This window comes from Camarhynchus parvulus, chromosome 7, assembly GCF_901933205.1.
Source record: "Camarhynchus parvulus chromosome 7, STF_HiC, whole genome shotgun sequence".
Lineage (NCBI taxonomy): Eukaryota > Metazoa > Chordata > Aves > Passeriformes > Thraupidae > Camarhynchus > Camarhynchus parvulus.
Window position 1 is genome coordinate 32,965,838 of NC_044577.1, and position 22,185 is coordinate 32,988,022.

At 35.7% G+C, this 22,185-nt stretch overlaps 1 protein-coding gene across 5 annotated transcripts in view; it reads right to left on the reverse strand.

Annotated features, from left to right (window-relative positions):
* The window catches only part of LRP1B (LDL receptor related protein 1B), a 634,192-nt gene that overhangs the window by 161,905 nt on the left and 450,102 nt on the right, over positions 1-22,185 (reverse strand). For all 5 annotated transcript variants that reach the window (XM_030951951.1, XM_030951950.1, XM_030951947.1 and 2 more), the window contains exons 24-32: positions 19,936-20,133; positions 19,041-19,245; positions 16,581-16,745; positions 15,830-16,074; positions 9,222-9,353; positions 7,813-8,040; positions 4,792-4,966; positions 4,399-4,493; positions 737-886 (exon numbers count right to left, since the gene is read on the reverse strand). In XM_030951951.1, the coding sequence (XP_030807811.1) occupies positions 737-886; positions 4,399-4,493; positions 4,792-4,966; positions 7,813-8,040; positions 9,222-9,353; positions 15,830-16,074; positions 16,581-16,745; positions 19,041-19,245; positions 19,936-20,133 (1,593 nt within the window). The remainder of the gene's footprint in view (positions 1-736; positions 887-4,398; positions 4,494-4,791; positions 4,967-7,812; positions 8,041-9,221; positions 9,354-15,829; positions 16,075-16,580; positions 16,746-19,040; positions 19,246-19,935; positions 20,134-22,185) is intronic.

The following is a 22,185-nucleotide window of genomic DNA, read 5'->3' on the forward strand; positions in this document are numbered from 1 at the left end:
AAGTCATCTCTAAAAAAGCAGAAGCATAAATTTAAATTCTGAGTCAACCTGGAATTTCTTACTACATCTGTCCCAGCTACAACAAGGACCAAGAGCTGCATATGAGAAAAAGTCCATTTGAAGCAGTATTTTTATAATATTCACTGATCAGCAATAAGCTGATTTTCTTAGGAATTTTTCCTTATGCTACTGTTCTTTTGATTTTTCTGATAGATGTCTAAGGACATTCTAAACATTTATTATTTACAAAGTGTAACAAATGGAATATTTTTCTTTCAATCAATTCAGTACATGGAATATACGCAGACATCTGAAAATCCAAATCCTCAATCATCAACTCATAACCCAAAGAAATCTTCCCAAAGTGCCAGGCAACCCAACAAACTAAGAATATTCTGAACTAGGTAGGCAGAATTGAACACAGGAAACACATCATGGATAATTCTGTGTAGCAAACAGTGTAAAAGCTCCTTTCCCTTTCAAAATTCTTTATATGTGACTATGGTAAATATAAGACATCAATTTGCTACCTTCATTCCTATATATATGCAAGTCTACATTTAAAAATATTCTTGTAATAGAAATTGCAAACTGTTCAATTGAACATAAAGAAATTTTCATGGACATGCTCTGTATGTATTATTTACATAAAACCAACAATAACTTCCCTAAGCTTCTTATATTTCATTATTAATTAGCTTTGAATAATTAAAAAATATATTATCACTGGACTTACCCATAATGGTTAAAGCTGTGGCTTTTGTTAAGTCTTCTTTCATTGATTCAATTATTTCGAGATTACCACCATCCAAATTGCATCTACTTATGGTTCCATTTCCTGAACTGATCCAGTAAAGCTTGTTCTCCCCATAATCTATTGATAAACCTGTAATTAACACATACAACTTTAACTGTGGCTTTGACGGATGATAAAAATTTCTTGTTAAACTGTTTTCATTATCAAAGTGCATTTAATAAATATATATATATACATATATACATGTTAACATGATATGTTATCTAGCCACTCATGTACTTACACTGAAAAAAAAAAAAAAGAGAAGACTGAACTTGGTCATTTCCAATGAAAAAAACAAGCTTTTGGAAAGATTGGTGCCTTTTATTTCTTTCAGCAGTTACCAAAACCAGTGACTGACTGATGAAAGAGCATTATCTGGCAATGAGGAATTACTTGAATAAGCTGAAGTCCTAAGCAAGGGTATTAACAACTTGTAAATGCAAACCAGAAGCCATCATTTATATTTTAAAATTGTGAATACACGGAGAAGTGGTAAACAAGGTACTTTTCGTGATTCAGAACTATAAAAAGTCTGTTCTCTTCCTGCTTAGGATGATGAAATACGAAAATCTAATCCAAACTCCTGATAAATTTATAGTATTACTTTTCATTTTGATTCATAGTGAACTGACCTCATAATCAGTTCTTTGGAGCTTGAAGCAAGAGAACTGTCAACATAAAGATACTTGCAAAATAAGCTACTAAATGAATAAAGTATAGAGTTTTCTGAAAGTAAGGGCAAAGAACTAGGAGATAATGTATTTCAGACTTCTGTAATCCTTTAAAAATGTTCAAGAAGTGGTAGCAGGAGATTTTCCACAGTGAAATATTCTTGGCATGGTAACAATACCCGCCATAACAATTTGCTTCAGTGCTCCAGCTTTTCCCAGAACTCATGCTAAGTATCCAGCAGCAAGTTGCCAAAAAATAGTGTATTTCACTGCCTGGGTCAAGCTCTGGATATTGTACTGTAGTCTTTTCCATCCTGTGGAAAGCTGTTTTGGAAACGCTGACAGGAGAGAGCAGTGCCATGAGCTGCAGCCCTTACAGCTGCCATCGTGTCACTGCTTCTTCATGCACATTTGACACAGAAGGCCAAAAGGTGTCTGCTTTCTGAGCTTCTAAAATCACCTTTCCAATCCCTTTGCAGGGACTGATATTTCCTTCCACCTCTCTGCAAGAGTTTCACCCAGGAGGAAACATCACACGCTGGGGAGAGGATCTGGGGCAGTGCCTTCAGGAGGGACTCATCTCACATTGGCACAACCATCCTCCCTCCGAGCTCAGAGCACCAGGGATCCTGGACACAGGCACAGCACAGGGAATTCCCAGCACAGGGAACTTCCCTGGGAATATCAGCATGGTGGGAATACACCAGCAGGAAGGTTCCCCTGCTCTGAGATGGGGAGCTTTTGGGATCTGCCACAGTTCCTGCCCATGAGCAGCTGCCCACAGACTGCCCCTGGATGGGATCTGTTTGTGAGGCACTGCCAGTGCCAGCTGAGCAGCAATTACAGCCCTGTCCTGGCTGGTTTTATACTTCAGATATCCAACTGGTGCTTCTTCACACAGGCATTCCAACTACACAGCAGCAAGCGACATGGAAAACATTCCTGTCTCCTACACAAGTCTAGCACATTGTTCTCCCCCAAATACTTTCCACCTATTACCAACTTTGCAAAAATACATTATTTCTAATGTAGGCAGGGCATGTTTAAATAGATTTTTTCAGGAATTGTCCTACTTTACTAATGAAAACAAGTGGTTTATTAGCCATAAGCATCTAGATATTCATGATGAACTCAAATGTAACTGACTGGCTTAAACCTTAGGAGCTGCTGAACATGAGAATTGGACAGCATTGCTCTCAGGGAATTCAAAGGAGCAAATGATTTGTCCAACAAAGTATAAAACTAAGCATGAATTCTGAATTCCTAAGAATATAGATTGTTGGCATTCCAATGACCAGTTCTTTTATCAACAAATATACATATTAGCACTGGAGACTTTTAGAACTGCAGAATGGACCAGCAAACCATAACTAGTTGGTACTAGTTAAGAGAAAAAAAAAATTTATAATCTGTCATCCTCAGAGTATCAATTCCCAAAATTTCCAAACTAAAAATACTCTTGGTAATAATAGAAAACACTGGAATTGAAAATTTGTCTCCTTGTTTTGATGGAGCTCAAATAGGAAAAATAAATCCATCAGCTTAATTCAGGTCACAGATTGGAAAATACCGTCAGCTTTCAAATTCTGAAATTTTGCATCAAGAACATCCCATCAATTCCCAGGATATCCAACTCTAATAAAACAGATATTTGTCTTTTTCAGCAATCTACCTGAGAACTCCCCAAACACTCTAAATTAGCACTGCATGAACTAGAGCTTCACTTAAGGAAAAAGAGTTTTCTCAGAGCACAAATGAAATATTAAATTAAGGTTTTAAGACTTCTACTTTCTAAATCTTTAAAAGGATTTCATTGTTCTTAGCATAGGACTGTATTTTGCTAATGGAAAAAATATTTAAACCATTGAAACTGGCATTTTGCATATATTTTATTTCAGAGTTTGATACTGGAAACCCTAAGCATTGCAATTTAGGACCTTGAGACTTCTGATCACGAAATATTCAGAGCGAAGTGTTGCACACAGCTGTCCTTAATATTGTTCTAATGTTATTAAAAGTGTTTTTTCTTCACCTTAAAATTAGTGGGTTTGCCACTCATTTCTCTCCAGATAAAAAGGTAATTGTCTCTTCAAGTGGATAGACAGATAATCTTATCAACAGTAAAACAGTTACCAAGTAATTTCTACAAAATTCATTGAATGTAGAAATGCTCTAAAATGCATGTCATGTTGCTCTTATGTCAAATTTATTGAATTCTTTAAATCACTTTCCCTTCTGCTTGCTTAATGCATTCAGTTGTAAAAAAACAAATTATTTAAAATCACTTTATTGGTGGGCCATTAATAAGGCAGCAACAATTGACATAACCACTTTAACTGCCTAAAAATTAAATTATATACAAAGAGAGAGTTGAATAAAACCAAAAAATACACATGGAAAGAGCTTTTTCTTTTTTCTTTTTTAAGTGCCATAATTTGTCATCAACTATGTGAATCTCCAAATACTAAAACTGAGGCTAAGTCATGATTTGAAATTCATGCTTCAACTGTTGCATTTTACTCTGTGTTAAAAGTTAAGGGTCAGTCTATATTTTGATTATGTAGCTGAGATTCTGGTGAGGAATCCATATTTTCAGTCAAAGCATCCTCTCACAAATATCCATGACTTATTAAAACTCTGACCTCCACATTTTTGTAACCATGATACAAAAACTGAGAAATACAGATGGGCTCTCCTTCAGTCTACTGTAGTCCTAAAAGTCAATAATACTCCACTAAATCTACAGTGGATTTCAGTTAGAATGGGCCAAAACCAAATTGTGAAACACAACAGCCACACAAGTGTTGTTCATATATTTATTCCCGTTCTTATCACTGTAAATGAAAAACCTCAGTGTACATTTAAATAGGAATTCAAGATAATGTCCATAATAAATCACTCTCAGTTAAAAAAGAAAAAGGTATTTACCAACAGGATCTTTTTGATTCTGAAAGAGTATTTTGCTGTTGCTGCCATCCATGTTTGCCATGTTGATTGTGTTGCCATCTGTCCAGTAGAGCTTCCTGAAGAGGAGAATTTAAGTATTTACAATATTGCTTTGTGCTCACAGCGTTTCCAATGAAACATCAGTTTAGGAGACAAAGTGCACAACTAATAAATAATAAATAAAATAATAGTTACATGATTTTACCAGCAGCTTTCTAAGGGAAGTATTCAGTTAAGATATTTTCAACAAAATCTTTAAAATTCGTGCTTTTAAGTTGGAAAGAAAACAGAATGGCCAAAATTAAAATATAAATGAAGAGCCACCTTCTGATGAGCTTTCCTGCAGTTTATTTATCACAACCATGGACACCTTACCCTTTTACTGGGTGAACTGCAAGACACTGGGGTTTATCAATTCCATGGATGATTGAGGTTTTCAAAGAACCGTCCAAATGTGCAACGTTAATTTGGGTTTCATCAAATTCTGAGCTAATCCAGTATAAATTACGGGATATCCAATCCACTGCAAGACCTCTGATACTCTGAATATCTGCAAAAAGGGAAAGCAGTGTGTTTGATCTTCTTTCTGGATTGTTGTCAGTGTTAGGGGTTAAAAAAAAAGAAAGAATAATTTATTCTATAGTTTGTTAACAATACTGTGCAATATTCTATTCAGATGGATTTATTAACTAGTTGCCAAGAATTAATAATCTTTGTGTTTTTTCCTGGGCCTGATACACTAACAATAAGAACATGAAAATCACACTGAATATTCACAGCATGAAACCTATTATCCCCAAAAATTAATCAGAGATGCTGAACTTCTGCATTGTATTTTTCTACTTCAGAAAGTGCTTATTGCTCAGTGGCGTTCCAAAACAATGCTATGCTGAAATTCAAAAGCCTCCTTCCTTCTTCAGCTCCACAAAGGCTCAGTGCAGAGGATCTGGATTAAAACCACTGGTCTAGAGAACAGTTCTGTAGCTCTTAAGTACTTGTGTCACTGGAGAAGTTCAGTGGTTTTATTTTTGAAGGCTTTGAAGACTTCAAGTTTCTGCCCTGCTTTCCTTGATATGGTAAAACATCTGTCACCCAAAGCGAAGCAGGGAATGAATTCTTTACTTTGCTTTCTTGCTGTTCATAGCTTCTACTTTTCATATTAAGTTGTTTTTTATAAGATACACAAGACTTTTTTCACTTTTACCCTTCTGATTCTCTTCCTCATGAAGGAGCAGGTGTGGGGGGCTGAGGGTCACAGCACCATTATTACTAGAGGCAGCAAAACAGGAATATGATAAGACTGATTTGGTAACGTAATGGTCTTCCTTAGCAAGGTATTTAAATAAATGTCAATCTGTGTTAAAATCTGCCTGAAATACTGGGTGGAAAGTCACTGCTCCATCTCTAGGTACCAACACATGCCCGTGTCCTGAGTTAATAGTGGCTGGCATCTTTGTGGAGAAGGAAACAGGCCAAGGGTGATCCAATGATTCATTATAGTTCATCATTTATACACATCTCCTGTCAACTCCACATGGTAATTTGCCCTGACAGGATTATTGCCCTTGACAAACTGACATGGAAGTGGCAGAGGACTGCTTTGCACGTCCATGAGGCTGAGCAGTGATTGGGCATTAGGAAGTTTGCCAGCATCACAGAATGCAGCAAAGGACACCAAACACACAGTCCTTGACCCATTTTAAATTGCTCCCCTGCCCTTCTGGGTCTTTTTTCTTTTTGCTTGTAGGATAGAAAATAATAATTTTATACTCTTAAAAAGGTTAAAGTATGACTTGGCATCTTTGTGACACTGGCATAAGACTTCACCCAACGACAGCCCCAGCAGGACGTGCTTACAAAGCTTCTTATGTTCTTATAAGAAGTATAAAAATACAACTGTAAGCAAATGAGATAGTTTACACATATTAAATAGTCTTTACAATGTTTTGATGTGCCAGAACATTGTAATTTTCTCAAACTTAAGATTAAAAAGTTACATATGGAACTAAAAAAAAAAAAAAAAAAAAAAAAAAATCAAAACAAAACAAAAAAACCCAAAACAAACCACAAAAAACACTACCACAGAAGCTACCATAATAAAAGGAATATAAAAGAGTAGTATCTTTGTTTTCGTTTCATTAAGTTCCTTGACAAGATCAGTGGTTTTTCTATAATAAACAACTTTTTTATTCTACTACTTTTTGAAAAAAAAACAAGCAACAAGTCCCTCTGTTGGGCACCAGAATACCTGATATAAAGATCGCTAGGAGGCATTCTAAGCCTTGTTCTCATTACTGGGACTGAAAAACATATCTGTTTATTAATAAAGTTGTCTCTGAAAAAGCAGGGGAAAAGTAAAGTAAGTAGCTATGCAAAATAAATGAATTCACAGTCTAGAAAATGGGGAAATTACCATATTTGTCCAAACATTTCCCAAAATGTGCTAACACAGAAGTAATTTCTTCTAAAGTGACACAAGGGGCAGAGGTTGAACTAAACCTCCTTATTTTCTAAAGTCCCCAGAAAATCAACTGTAGGGTTTATTTGTTCTCCAAGTCAGAAAAGGTCTGATCTCACGCAACTGAGCTAATTCTTTTCTCTTCTTCCCCACCAAACATTCCTTAACTGTTGGGGAACCAGCGTTAGCAAAATTTGCTTTCACATAGTCAGTTTTTGCTATTTTCAAGCAGATAGGTTCATTACAAAGTAGAACAACAAATGCTTCCAGGAGAGGAAGTGACAGTGGTTGGAAACAAAAACCAAATGCTACCAAGGACAAAAAAGGGTTTTCACTTCATCACCAGTGAAGTGAAATAGGGTTGAAGCAATCAGATCTAGACTTTATATTCATTAAGTTTCTGTACTTATGTACATATTCTGTACAGACGAAAACCACATTACAGCAGTATCACCAAAATTACACCAGTATCACCAAAGGCTGCCTTGTTGTGGTTTCACCAGTGGTCCCAAAGCTGAGAGATCTACATGGACTGGAAAGAGAAAGTAACTCTGACAGAGCCAATTTCATTGCTGGGTCAACGCAGATAGCCAAAGGACACAGGAAATTCCTCAGTGCAAAGCTATGTCAGGATACTGTGTTTCTCCTGCTTTTTATCTTTATTCTTTCTATCTTCAAGACATTAGCTTCCTTTTTTTGCTACACATTTCAGTCTTGTACAAAATCAATGCAAAATTACATCCCAATTTGTTTACATACAATTGAATTATCAATCAATAAAGTGAACTAGTATCCTAAAGAAAATTCTGCTTGCTTATTGTTTAGATCAATTATCCAATACCAGGCAAGTTACACATATCAACAACCTGCACGTTCCTATTTTAGCCTGCTCATTTACCTAGAAGGAATTATTTTTACTTCAATGCTGTGCTGTTTACCTCTTGAAATGATGGTTTCTAAGCCAGTCCCGTTGATGAAGGCACGTTTGATGGTCTGTGTTTTCACATCAGTCCAGTATAAACGTTCCTCAACAGCATCAAAATCTATGACTGTCACATCATCAATGTCAGGAACAGTGAAGGCTGTGATGAAGTTGAAATATGGGTTCTCTATGTCCACCCCTCTTATTTCTGAACGCCTTGCATAAAGAAGAAACTTCTTTCTTTCTGTTAGAAAAAGGGAAAATGTCATTCCTCATCCTCTTCACAACATCTCTAACACAAATCAAAGTCATTCATTTGAGAGCACTTTACAAATGTGTAGATGGCATTTATATATGTGATTAAACATCTCCAGAAAACTTGCAGCCTAATGATACTTGAGAAATAATGTTACAGAGCATAAGAAACACAGAAAAAGTATAAGAATTCTGTATATTGGACATGGTTACCACGTCTCTAAATCAATATGGTCTTCTGAGTGGGAAAGAAAAAAATGTTGAAAATGTTGTTTTAAACATTTCATCCTCTTTAGTCCACTCAAACAAATCCTGTTTCACCTGCACATCATAAGAGATACTAACATTTTGTATCTCAGGGTATCACTCACTGAAAAAGGGAAGTTTTACAAACAGCAAATGTGTGTGTGCGTGAAAAGCAAACAGCTGGAACAAAAAGGGCAAATGAGTTGTTTTAATTTACACCTCCACTAGTGAAAAGGATGATAAATTAAAGGCAAAGCAGAGCTCTTTTTTAAATCTGAAAACTCTGAATGGTTGGAGCAAGCACCTGCAAATGAACAGTAAAAGCATTTTTTTTCCCCTGCAATATCCTTGACATGCCAAAATATTATTTTCTTTTCTATTTCTTGAATGTTATTAATCAACAGTAAAAAGGATAGTTTAGTACAAGGTTTTATAGATAATACATGCAATTATTTGACATTTCAAGGGTTTTTAGAGCTTAAAAGTGTGTATTGCAGTTTTTTATAAAACTTCCCTGCAAGGATGCACTCCTAATATTTACTCTTTGTTTTTTAATCCTTGAAAATGAAACTAAGACAACGCCAGAGCAGGTAGAGATTTAAGGTATTAAGCATCTTTTTTGTTATTCAGCTTACCTGACTCAGAATGTTGGGAGGACGCACGTTTCAGTACAAAGCTTTCTGTTTTGCAGAGATAAATTTTATGAACACATCACACACAGCAGCAGAACAAAGGAACAGCTGTGGCAGCAAATATCAAAGCACCACAGACCTCAACTATTAGAATAAGTCATCGATTCTCAAAAAGCAGCTTCTCCTTTAAAACACACCATTAAAAAGCACTGTGCAGATTTTATTTTTAACATTAATTTGTCCATTGATTCTAAAATCAATGCAATTGCCAGGCTGTGGGAGGAAAACTTACCATAACATGTTTTTTTGTCTGAAGACAGTTTCATCAGGTGTGGACAGGCACAGGCAGCACTTCTGTTGTGATTGATCAGACACATGTGAGAGCAGGGACCCCTGCCCTCGTTAGCAGCACACGGGTTGGGAGCTAAAACAGAATCATTGAAACACACAACATGTAAAAACACTTGTTAAAAATCAGGGTTTGCCAAACTGCTGGGAGAAGGTAAAAATTCTGTCTGAAGACAAACCCAGTCTAACTTATTAACTGAGCTTGTGCTCTAATAATTTCTTATAGGCTAATATTCAACTCATAGGCTAATATTCAACTCTAGTCCAAGAATAAATAAATAAATAAATAAATAGATATATAAAATATATTTGTCCCATAGAAACACCTTTAGATATATCTATATATCTATACATATTTAATTTTTGCTTTTTAATACAGCCAAAGTTTATAACTATAATTTTAGGAAGCCACTGGATATAATCTTTCCATGGCAATATTAATTTTTCTTCTTTTTCATAAGATTTAAATCTTACACTCCTAATCAAGACACGTGGGTTTAAAAAATGTCAATATGATGTGGACCTGCAAAACAGATTTAATTGTGTGAAAGCAATAGTCAAAGCTTACATTATGAGATGAACTATGGTAAATTCAATTTTCCTCTCAATTTCATTTCCTTACTAGAATATTAGTTGGAAATCTAACAGAAAGAGAATCTGAAAGGGGAAAAAACCCTAAAAACCAACAAAAACATAGCAAAGTATTTCTGCTTTCTCAAAGAAAACCTCTCCTAGGTGTAGGTTTTCACAAGTTGCTTCCTATAGCTCACTGATTGAATAAGATGTGCTAAAATTGCTTTAAAGAGCAGGAAGCAAGCTGACCAGAAAGGAGCCCCTTGGTCTTACAAAACCTGGAAATGGTTCTTATCATGTTCATTCCTTATTATAAACCCCAAAGCTCCAGAGCACTGCTGAAGAGACATTTCAAGCATAAACAGAAAATAATGTTGATTCTTCCTTTTGTAAAAACAAACAAACAAACAAAAAAAAACAAATAAAAAACTTTTAAAATTAATAATGATGAAAAAGGGAAGTGGGACTGACTGACTTGAAGACAAACTTTTAATTTACAAAACCAATTAGTGTAGAATATATTCCTCTTACATTGTGCTAGACTGCAGTACAAGTAATTAGATAACCACAGCAATCTAATGTATGAATTCCCTTAAAAAATAAATTTAGCTCAAACTCAAGCACTAAAATTTGAAGACAAAGTTTGCTTCATTGAACCATTTTTTTTTCCACCAGTGCATGCTTCCTTAAATTTATCCAGCAGTTCCAGAAACCTTAAACTTCATCCTTGTCTAACCTGTACTGGGGGAAGAAAGAAGCTTTCAAAATCTTGGAAAAACACGTTAATTATAATTGTAGCCATCATTCTATTAAAACAAAACAAACCAAAAAAACCCAAACCAAACAAACAGAAAAACCCCAAAACACCAAAAAACACAAACCAGGCTTTTATTATTTTCTATAAAATCATCCTATTTGACCCTTTTAAGCACTGGAGGCCACTCAGCCTTTCCCAGCCCCTAAAAATGAGGAATGTTTATTTAACATCACTTTTATCAATAGGAACACAGAGGAAATCTTGCACTAAGGTCACAACTTCATGTGGAAGACAAAAAAAAGTGAAGTTGAAGAAAAGACACTGAAGTTTACATGGCTCAAGGACCCTTTCCAATTATTAATACACTATTAAGAAAGAGAAGTCATCTATCCCTAAGAAGGGTACATCAGGAACAAAACACAACTTAGAGTTTTGAAAATATTGTGAAGGAGATCACAGAATCATTTATGTTGCAAGGGATATCAGGACACCAGCTAGATACTCAACCTCCTCCAATTGTTTTGGCATTTTTTCCACAGGTGTTGCAAGACTGTAAAAAATCTGTTTTTTTTGCAGAGAAGCATTTCCTTTCCTTTATTTGCCAATACAGAGCTGTAATTTCTGTGGAATTCCAACCTCTCTGTATGCACACAACCATCTGTGACAAGGATTTACTTTGAGCCTAAGAATAATTAATCCCTGTATTGTCTTTCCATGCAAGTAGTGCTTTATGGAATGGAATTTAAAAAGAAGAACAGACAGAAGAAAAAAAATTAAAGGCGTGTTGGTTAATGATTATTTTAAAGAGAGTGTTGTAGTTCAAGTGTGCTCCAAGCATCCACCAAGGAGTCAGTGCAATTTGTGTCCTGCTCACATCACCACTCCCTCCATATTGCACAGAACACAAAATTGGTGGGAAAAGAAATGTTATAAAGCAGATGTGTTTGTTTCCACTTGAGTGCACAACTCTAGGAGCAAAGTACCATGATCTAAACATTACTTCTAGCAACACATATTTATAGGTTCCTTTCATATTCACATTGCTTTCATTGAATAACAGCTAAGCCTGCTCTTTATTTCCTAATAAAAACTAATTCTCCTGAGGGCACACTGTTATTGCTCTAACTCTCAAAAATTTGGCTTTTTTATTTTCTTGCGCTCATTCTAACACTTCCATTTCTATTGTCAATAACCTCATAAGCATTTGTTACTCACCTTTTCCATGTCGTTTATGACTTCACAGACTGCCACCATACAAAAGCCTGTCTATAAATGGTATTTCCAGCAGCATCAGCCAACCTGTCCCCAGAGCAAAACTAGACTGCCACCATACAAAAGCCTGTCTATAAATGGTATTTCCAGCAGCATCAGCCAACCTGTCCCCAGAGCAAAACCTGTCCCATACTCTTGATCAGCCTGTCAGGCTTCCTTGATGTGCTGTATATGATCTGTATACAGCATTCCAGCTGTGGGAGGGGTATGGATTTATACAGCATCACAGTTCACTACCTGTGCTGCTTTATTCCTTTCCTAATCACTTCCACCAATCTATTTTCCTTTTGATCACAGCAAGCCACAGATCTGGCATTTTCCCTGACTGGACAGCCTTTTTCATTATTTGATTGATTTCCAGTGCTGACTGCTTGTCAATCTGTTTGTGTCACAGGTGTACACATGTCAGTGCTGTCACATCGCTTCTTGACTGCTCTCTAAAACTTCATTTAAACAAAATGCTTATTTTTCTTGACCAGTAACCCTTAAAAACAACCCACTCAAGACATTCCATCACCGGCTGACAAATGAAAACGTACTCTGGCAAGCTCTCAATATGCATTTCCTATGGCCAACTCATCCCCTGCATTAACTTCATACTGAGCTTGTCCCTTCGTGGCACCAGATTTTAGTGAGACAAAGTTTGATCTTACACTTTAACAGTGCACAAAATGCTTGAATTCTGCCTAAACCTTCAAATATCTGCACTACAGCCACATCAAAAGGTGCTTTCAAATTGCTAGCAATTGATTCCCACTCATATTTAAACCCAGTTACAGATCAAATCCTCTGCTCCTGTCAATACCTCCAATAGAATTGCTTTTCCTAAGGCCAAAGTACTCAGCCAAGGTAAATCTTTATACTGCCTGATTATATCTGGTTAGTTTAACACCAATCTTTGAAATTTGCAGGTTAGGACTGATCAGATGTGGAAGTTCTAAAGTAAATATTTATTTCAGCTAATCACTCTGTTTCAGTTTCTAATCATTCATTTCAAATATTGGTAGAAAAATTTATGTATTCACCATGAAACTAAACAAACAGAAACACACCACAATTCTTGATAAAGCTTAGAAAATCATAAAAATATTATATATATATATAAAAATAAGTAAATATATATTTATAAGATAAGTAAAATAATTATATCAAAATATATATTTATAAGTAAAATTACATATATATATGTATATGTGTGTATATATTTTCCATTACTTATGTATACCAAATTTTCTGCATCTTTTGAAGTAAAAAGAACATATACAAGTTTGAGATAAGATCTCAAAGTAATACAATCTTTAGCTAAATTTCTGTAAGAGTTTATTATTTTAAACAGCTGGCAATCTGGGCCTCAATATGATATTGCAACAAAACAGTGCTATGAAGTTAAATGTTCTTCATTTTATTAATTACAAAAGAGCCCAGTGGCATCAATATACTACATTTCTTATTGTACTGATTTGTAAATAAAAATTTAATCTGCAGAAAGAAAAATAATGCCATAGCCATGTTTGCTTTTTAATTTTAATTCAAATTAGTACCTTGGAGAAATGAAAGAAACAAAGGGGGAAATGTGAGAAATTCACAGTGTTGTGTTTTCAAGCTGGGATCCTTCCTATGCTCTATATTTACCCCTCTTACCACCATCCTCAGCAGTGCACTGCTACAACTTCTTGTGAATAAAATAGACTTTGTTCTTTGCAGCAGGTGGATTTTTAAAAGACAATGATAGTTGAAAAAAATACTAATTTTCCTAGAAACCCTGTGTTTGCCATCTTACCAGCACTCCTGACACACAGCTTTGATTCTGGGAAGACAAGTGGGGCTCAGGCTCACTCACATTCCTGAGAATATTCTGCATTAGGGGAAAATCTTCCCCAATCCCTGTGGTTTGCTGAGAGCTGAACTTATCATCCCTACAAATATCTCACTTTAACTTTGCTACCTTGAATTAGCATCTGTCCTAGATTGACTTAAATAAAATGGCTTTAGGCTAGGAGAGTTTATTTAGCTCTGCTCTACTTCATTTCAATCAAAATAACTTCCTTGATATATCTATTAAAAGCTAATAAACTCTCACCCATGTAGATAACCCAGATGGAGATGAAAATGCAAAATGTTCATCCTGCAGTGGTCTACTCACACTGACAATCTGCAGCGTAAATCTACTCCTAATTTTATTTTAAGATTCTAACCTGCACACTGTCTTGTTCATTTATTGCAAAATAGCTACAAATTCAAAGGAAAATTTAACAAGTAATCAGGCAGTATCATCATTTCTTCAGCTCAAATAAAAAGGTACTGCAGTTTTGAAGAAAAAAAAAACTTGCTCCTGCTGGAAGACAGTAATTCAGAGCAAACCCAGAATGCCAAACATAAATCAGAATCCAGTGCTTTCTACATCATAAAATAAAAGCTGCAATTACACAACTTGACCCTTGAACTTCTTGATTTTGGCAAAAAACAACTGAAGACTTTTCTACAGCTTTCATTTGCCTGGGGGCCAAGATATCTGTGAGTGTGGAATACTGCCTGATGTCTCCCTAGGCTACACGATCCCTCTGAAGATGCTGTCTGGCCCCAGTCCAAACAGAAAGGAGTTGTTCTTTTTCTGAGAGCAAGAAAAGGCAAATAGCAACTCTCCTGCTGCTTTAGAAACATCAAATATGGAACACTGTTCCTCAAAGCCCAAAGTTATGAGTGATTCAATGAAAAGAAAAATTGCCGAATTAAAGAAATTAAAAGAAAATTGCCAAAAGCCCCCAAACAAACAAAAGCACCCAAAAACCTGAAACAAAAGAAAAAAAGAAAAAACAGACGAAACTTATTTGAAAGGTGTGTGCAGAGAGGCATATTTACTCCACTCCTATTTTAACTGCCTGAGCACACATATTATCTTCAGCAGAAGAGCAGAAGTCAGGCAGCTTTTAAGAACCCTGCCCCAAAAAGTAAATTCTGAAGAGAAATAAATGCCTCATTTCAGAAAGTGATGAAGTCCAAGAGACTTGACATCCACTGAAAGCATGCAACATTCATCTTCAATATACATTCATTATTATTTTAAAATAAAAGCATCAGAAAAATGAATCCTGACAATTTATGCCACATATTGAGGGGCCGCAGTTGTCACCACTCTTGGAAACACTACCCAACAATGAGTGGTATTCATTGCTTTTCCTTTATTCCATGTGAGAACATTCCTCAAATCTTTTGCCTTCTAGTGTGCAGCAGAATTTTACTTGCTGGTACTCATTTACATTAGAGCTTTAACCATAACTAATGCAGAACTGGGCTCCAATACATTTACACAGCCATCCAAAATTGTCAGGATTTGAAGTTTTCAAATCAAGATTGCTCACAACCTACTAACATAAAAGTCTAAGTTCGTTACTGAGAACTACAAACCCTGGGTGAGTAGAAAAACAAAATATCATTTCTCAGTGTTAAAAAATTAGAAAAACAACAAGTATTCATGAGATGAATTCTAAAATAGTATTGTATTAAGATTAACTTCTTGCCAGGAAAGTTGAAATTTATCCAGAGAATTTGAAAGATTCTGTAACTAATTGGCGATCATCCTCCAATGGTATTTTTCACTTTCCAATATTTCTCTATAAAATATTCACTGCCTTTTGTTATATCTCACAACAAAAATTCATACTAGTTTTTTTTCAGCATTCCCATTTTCATGGTACACCCTAACAGATATATATTTATATTTGTAGCCAATAAAAACTTCTGCCACATGGATTGTGTGGTTTTGACCTCATCTAGGGCTGAATACAACAGTTCAAGACAAAATAATACACAGACATTTATATATAAAAAGAATACTTATTTCCCCCCTCAGAGGAGGAATAATTAATTATTCTGCTAATAATCCAGATATTTATATATAAAAAGAATACCTATTTCCCCCCTCAGCAATAAATTATTCTATAAATATTCACCTTGTGGCTGGCGGCTTGGGTGATAAATCTGGAGGTCAAATGGCTGAGCACTTGTTTTTTGTATTACACTGACATTTTGGCCAGTCCATTTATTGGCTTTGGCGAGGGTATTGGTCCTCCAATCTGTCCAATAAACTTCACTCCCATACAAAGAAACAGCAAAAGGGTGAGAAAGATATTCGTGACCCCGAATAATCTCTATCATGCTGGTTCCATCATACAATGCAGAATAAATGGCATCCGATCTACAAGACAACCCCAAATTTAAGATTATGTAAAAATAAAATAAAAATCACATGACCATTATGACATTGGGCAAAATGTGTAAAAAACTTACTTTGTAAGAGTGGTAAAACCAAAGATTTTTTGCAGTGCAATCATTAACTTTATAGATTATAAAGTTCACATTATTAATTTAACTAGACATATGAAATACTTGTTTTTATTCTGCTTTAATTTGCCTCAATGCTGTGAGAAATACAACAGAAAATTCGGTTTTCTTTCAGATGAACATTAAAAAATAATGAACTAACCTGGGCCTTGCATGGATAAGTGTCAAGGAGGATACATGGAAAAGCACAGAGAGCCAGGACTATGGGTGATCCCACAGCTGGCAGGGAAATTAAATCAATGTACATTTTGTACATGTGCCTGCCCAGAGCTCCTCTTGTCCATATTGTCCATAACTACATTCCACTTTCCATTCAATGAGGATTTCTCAGTGACAATAAGGATGCTGTGAGCACTTTACCTGGCATCTGTCCACACTATTCTTTTTTCAAAGTGATCCACAGTGAGGCCGTTGGGCCAGGCTCCAGTGTCCATGTCCTTGTAAATGATTTTCCTCTCTGCTCCACTCATAGAAGCAGATTCAATGCGAGGGAAATTTGCATCCCAGTCTGTCCAAAACAGAATTCTGGTGAGAGGAAAAGGGAAAGAAAGGGGGATAGAAGAAAATATTAAAGCATGAAGAAAAAATCTGAAATGGTTTATGAGACAACAGTTGAAAAAAGGTTTGAACCATTTACATACTTTAAATGAAGGGATTAAACATAGGATCAATTTGGGTCTCCAAATAAATTCTTTAGGGCAACATGGAGGTAATATTTCATTACTAGTTAGAGCCATCATAAAAATAAAGAACTTAAAAAAAAAACAAAGGAGTTTAATAGCATTCACTTTTCCATGTCCATTTACACAGCAGCAGCTTGCCTTGTCTTCCCCCTATAATTAGAAACCCAGCTCATTAAAAGAAATTATAATGAGAGCCTTTGAAAGCAATCCATGGATAAGAAGGATGGGGAGGGGAGAATGGGAAGAAAGGTGATTTGAGGTAGCAGGGATCAAGGAACAGGCTAAACAAGAGATTTTCAGCTGCTCTTAAGAGTGTTTTAATGAAGACCCCTGGATTTTGTTATGTCACTAATGAATTTTATACAGATTAGACTTGCTAAGAAAACTTCAAAGATGGGTTTTATTGTTGTCTCTCTCAGTTTTGTACCATCTCTAATGCTTTTCTAATAAGGAGAACTTTCATTGTTATAACCAAAGAAGTGGTCTTGTTAATTAACAGAAGCAGCGTCATCAAGAAGACAGAAATAAACTCTAACTGTTCTTAGATTACTGAATTTTCAACAACACACAGACTTGTTAAAGGAAAATTATATTTTTGATACGAAAACTTGTGGTTAGTTGTAAAGAGTTAATTGCAAAGAGCCAGACAGGAACAAAACTTCTGGCAAGTTTTTGCATTTCCACTAAAAGACCTTCAGCCTTAGCAGCCAGGGAGGTTCACAGGGGATGTTTTTATCTACAGATGTTTATTTTGCACACACCTGTATGGGTGCAGACTGAGAACACCTGCTCAGCCCCACTGCAGGCTGGAGTGCAGCTCTGCCTCCACTGGGACACAGGATTTGTGCACTCCTAATACAACCCTTCTCCTTGAATCACCACTGTATATTCATATTTATTTGTGAAAGGATGAGGAGCTATTCCTGGCTATGTTTAAAGATATTTTTCTTTCCTGACTTCTAACATAATGTAGCATCAATTGCTTCTGGCTCTTCAAAAGGCAGATTAAGCCTTCAGTTTCAAGAAGAGTGGTGATTTGACTTTTTTTTCCCTCCCAACCATTTAATTTCAGCAACTTCTCTGCCAATTTTTCTGCCAACAGGATGCCTCTTTTTAAAGATCTTTATAGATAAGCAATGCACTCTGTAAATAAGCTTTCTAACAGCTCAGCTGAGAGGGCAAAAGCCTTAATCATTAAGGCATGGACATCCTAATTCACAATTTAGATCCCAGAACTTGGGACCTTTATCAATCTTTATTTTTTTATTCACAGCTTTGCTTCTGAGAGAAATATTCAGTGAAGACACATGACAGACCACAGCAATTTCCTAAACAAAATTAAATATCATGACTTTGAAAACAGGTCAGGTGTGTTATTTTTGGCCATCTTTAATTTATGGTTGGTGTCTTGTCAATTTTGTTGTGTTTTTCTGAATGTTTTTGTTTGTTTGGGGTTTTTCCCCCCTCTCTGAAAGAGCAATAATTCTGGGAAGAGGATGGAACTATTGAATATATATAATATTCTGATTTATAGCATATCCCTAATGAATAGGTAGAAAAAAAATGACAGGAGCTGGCAAGTATTTTCTCCACTTTAGAGATTAAAACCAAACACAAAAGGTGGCATTCATCTCAGCCACAAGGCTTCCAGTAACATCTAAGCTATATTTTTATAGTCCCACCAAAAAAAAAAACCAACAAAAAAAACAACCAAAAAACCAAACAACAAAACCCAAGACAAACACAACAAAAAAATCTCACAAAATAAAAAAAAATTGGTCTTTAAGTGAGAAGAATCACCTAAATCTCTCCATTAACCACACATATGTTAGACCAAACATTCCAGTTATCATCCACATTGAAAAAAAGGAAAGGAAACAACAACATGACAAGATAAGCATTCGCTAACAAAAAGATCCCTGTATCTCCTGATTTACCATTTTTTAATCCTTTTCACTGGGAAAAAACACATTAATAATGGATTCTTTATCATTCAAAATAGACTTTTAAGAACTATCAAAGATAAGTTAAAAACTATAACGCACAGCAAAAAAGGAAATGAAACAAATATCACATTTAAGCATCTTTAAAATACCTTGCAGCAAGGAAAAATAATGTTTTTATAGTTTATAATTACCCATATCTGGGATCCAAAGCAATAGCCCTTGGGTGCTCCATAGCTCCAGCAATTAACGTTGTCCTCAAAGTGCCATCGAGTTTTGCCACTTCAATTTGGTCCAAATTGCTGTCTATCCAGTAAATGTTTCCTGCTATCCAATCCACAGTCAGACCTTCAGGAGTGGCCAGGCCATGCTGCACTACAACCTCAATGGCACTGACACCTTAAAGAAAAAGTTAAAAATAAGAAAGAAGAAAAAAAAAACAAAAAAAGAAAGAGGAAAAGAGATTCTTAAAGAACTGATGTAGAGTGTGGTAGAATGAACATGGACATACAAGCTCATCAGATGTTCTTGGAGTAATTTCTGGATTATTTGGGGTTTGCCTTTTAGATGAAAGTACTAGAACATACACTTCAACAAAGAACATTTTGTGGAAACTCTTTTGTATATATTATGAGATTATATTGAGTTATAGGCCATCAGTATGTCACCAGAACAAAGAAAAGGTCTTTCTGGATGCTATAAAATTTTAAAGCAGAATCTTTCACCTCGTGAGAGAAGCTAATTTATCAGACATCTGATAAATTCTTATACTTTTTTAATAAGGTGAAGATAAACTGCAAAAAAAAAAAGAAATAAATCAATATTGCACTCATCGGGCCAGGAAGAAACACCGGTTCTCTGCATTTGCCATTTTCTTCCCCCTAAAGCATACTGCAAAAGGAAACTTTGATAACAAAAGTCTTTTTCTGCCTGGAAATGATGTACAACCGTGATATAGCCCTTGTGAAAGGCAAAATGCCATCATAAATTCTGTTTCTGAGAATGGCAGCTCAGTTACGACTGACCAGGTCTCACACCCTGTAACTGCAGGTGTTCTAACTGTTAAGGAAATAAAGATTCAATCCATACCTCCAGTATCAGAGAGTTTCCCTCTGTAAATTTTATCCTCCACCACATCTGTCCAGTACAGTAAACTCTGACTGAAGTGAAAATCCAGGGCTATTGTGTTTCTTAAACCAGGAACTAAGAGGCTGTAGTCACGCTTGTGAAGATCAATTTTTCTGATCTCATGTCGAATAGAAAAAATTATGAAAGCCTCAAATGGATCTGGAAGATGAAGATTAAACATTTCAAAGGGATAATAAAAAAAGATATTGCTACAAATTGATAGAAATGACAAGTGGAAGGTGAAAAACAGAATACTTTATCAGGAGAAAGAGATGATTAAAACAATTCATCTTTTGATAAGGAGTCTTTCAATTACTTTTTCAGTCCAACAGACTTCTTAATTCTCCCTTCTAGCATTATCTTTGATTCCAACTAGAGATATTAGACATTAAATCTGGGAATATCAGACTCAACTGTTGAACTGTATTTTGTAGCTCTAGCATTATGAGCCCATAATTAGAGCTTTAAAAAGTCACATTATCAAATTTAAAATCCGCTTCTCAAAAGGTTCAGAAAAATGAAACCATTAAAACATACATTGTTTCAAAAGCCAATCAGCTGAAACAATTTACTAATACATAAAGTACCTGTTGAATATACAGTGTACCTTGTGTTTTCAATTGAAGTGCATAAAAAACCCCTCATGCCAAACTAACAAGCAAGAAAATGAACATTTGATGTCCTCACAAATCCAGCTACCAATGACTTTCTCCTTCCATTGTTAATGAATTAATGCTACATGATTTGTGCCAGTGAGTTTGACTTTCTCCTTCCATTGTTAATGAATTAATGCTGCATGATTTGTGCCAAAGTGATAGCAAACAGTTGATATCAAAGAGCATAAAAATATCTGTAAACATGATCAGCACTGGTCAACCATACTATGAAATTGATTTTTTAATTACAGTTCTAACATTCATTAGGAAAGGTTTTTCAAGCAAGTAGCTGTGTTAATAAAACAAACAAGGAAGACAAAAATTTGGATTCTATAAACTGTTGAATCAACTCAGTATATCCACTTTGATAAAGATATTTTTTCCAAGCCAGCCTTTTCTGTGGGGAAATAGTTGCTCCCTCCAAAACACTCTGAGTTCCCTCTCCTTGAGTGAAACAAAATAATACCGGGAGGCTTGCTTTCCATACAATTAAACTTCTTTATGTAGAAGATTATTGGCAGTTTATGGCAGCAGGCAATACTCCTGCTTCTCAAGGCTCCTGAGAGCTCTGCAAATATCCAGTTTATCCCTTCTCACTCACTTGAGCACTTCACTGCTCACTTCCTCCTGCAGCTCCTCTTCTCCTGATGCCCACTGCACACACACATTAAATTATCTGTGATGTTTTAGGCTAATCAAGCAGCTCAGCAGAGCTGTGTTTCTGCTCTTGGAGCACTCGTTCACAATCTGCCTTGAACTTTCCCAATGACCCTCCCATCTGTTAAAGCAATGAATGACTTTCTGTAAAAGCAAATTATTCAAAGCTCTGCAGTGGTTAAATAATTTAGTGCAGAACAGGATCACTGACATTAGGAACTGTTTCACAAGCACCAGCTATCTGAACCTGAGACACACTTTAATTGCACTTCCCAAATTCTGATAAATTGGCAGCTGTTATGCAGGAGGCTACTGATCTATGGGGTTTTTTGGCAATTCCAACTCATAAGAACACAAGTCACAATCCTCACTAGCAGCTTTTTTGTAATTCTCAGCAATTAACAACACAATGGGAGAAAAAGAAACCAAATAAATCTGTGCTATATTAGACTTTTTTTTTCATTCAAAGTAGAGGAAATACAGTTTAAGATAAATAACCTACAGCGCAAATTATGAGAAGGATTAAAGTTCAATGGGATCTTGACAGGATTTACAATTGAAATAAACACAACAAAACCCTAAGCTTGGCTGACAACTGCCTGCAACACTGCACCCTCCTCTGAGCACAGCTCTTGAAGAGGAGTGTGAATCAGTGTAGAAATACAAGTGGAAATGAGCAGCTGTTCCAAGAGGTCCAGAATTCATGGCCTGCAAGGGAAGAATGAACAATCTGGAACTGCTTAGTCTAAAAAAATGGAATAAGATGATGAGCGGAAGCACGTAAAATTCCCTTAAGACATAAAAGGCTTATGAATTGAGAACAGGAAAAATCCTGTTTTCTGTATAAATAACAAGTAGGGCAAGGATTAAAGGCTTAAACTGGACCACGAAGACTCAG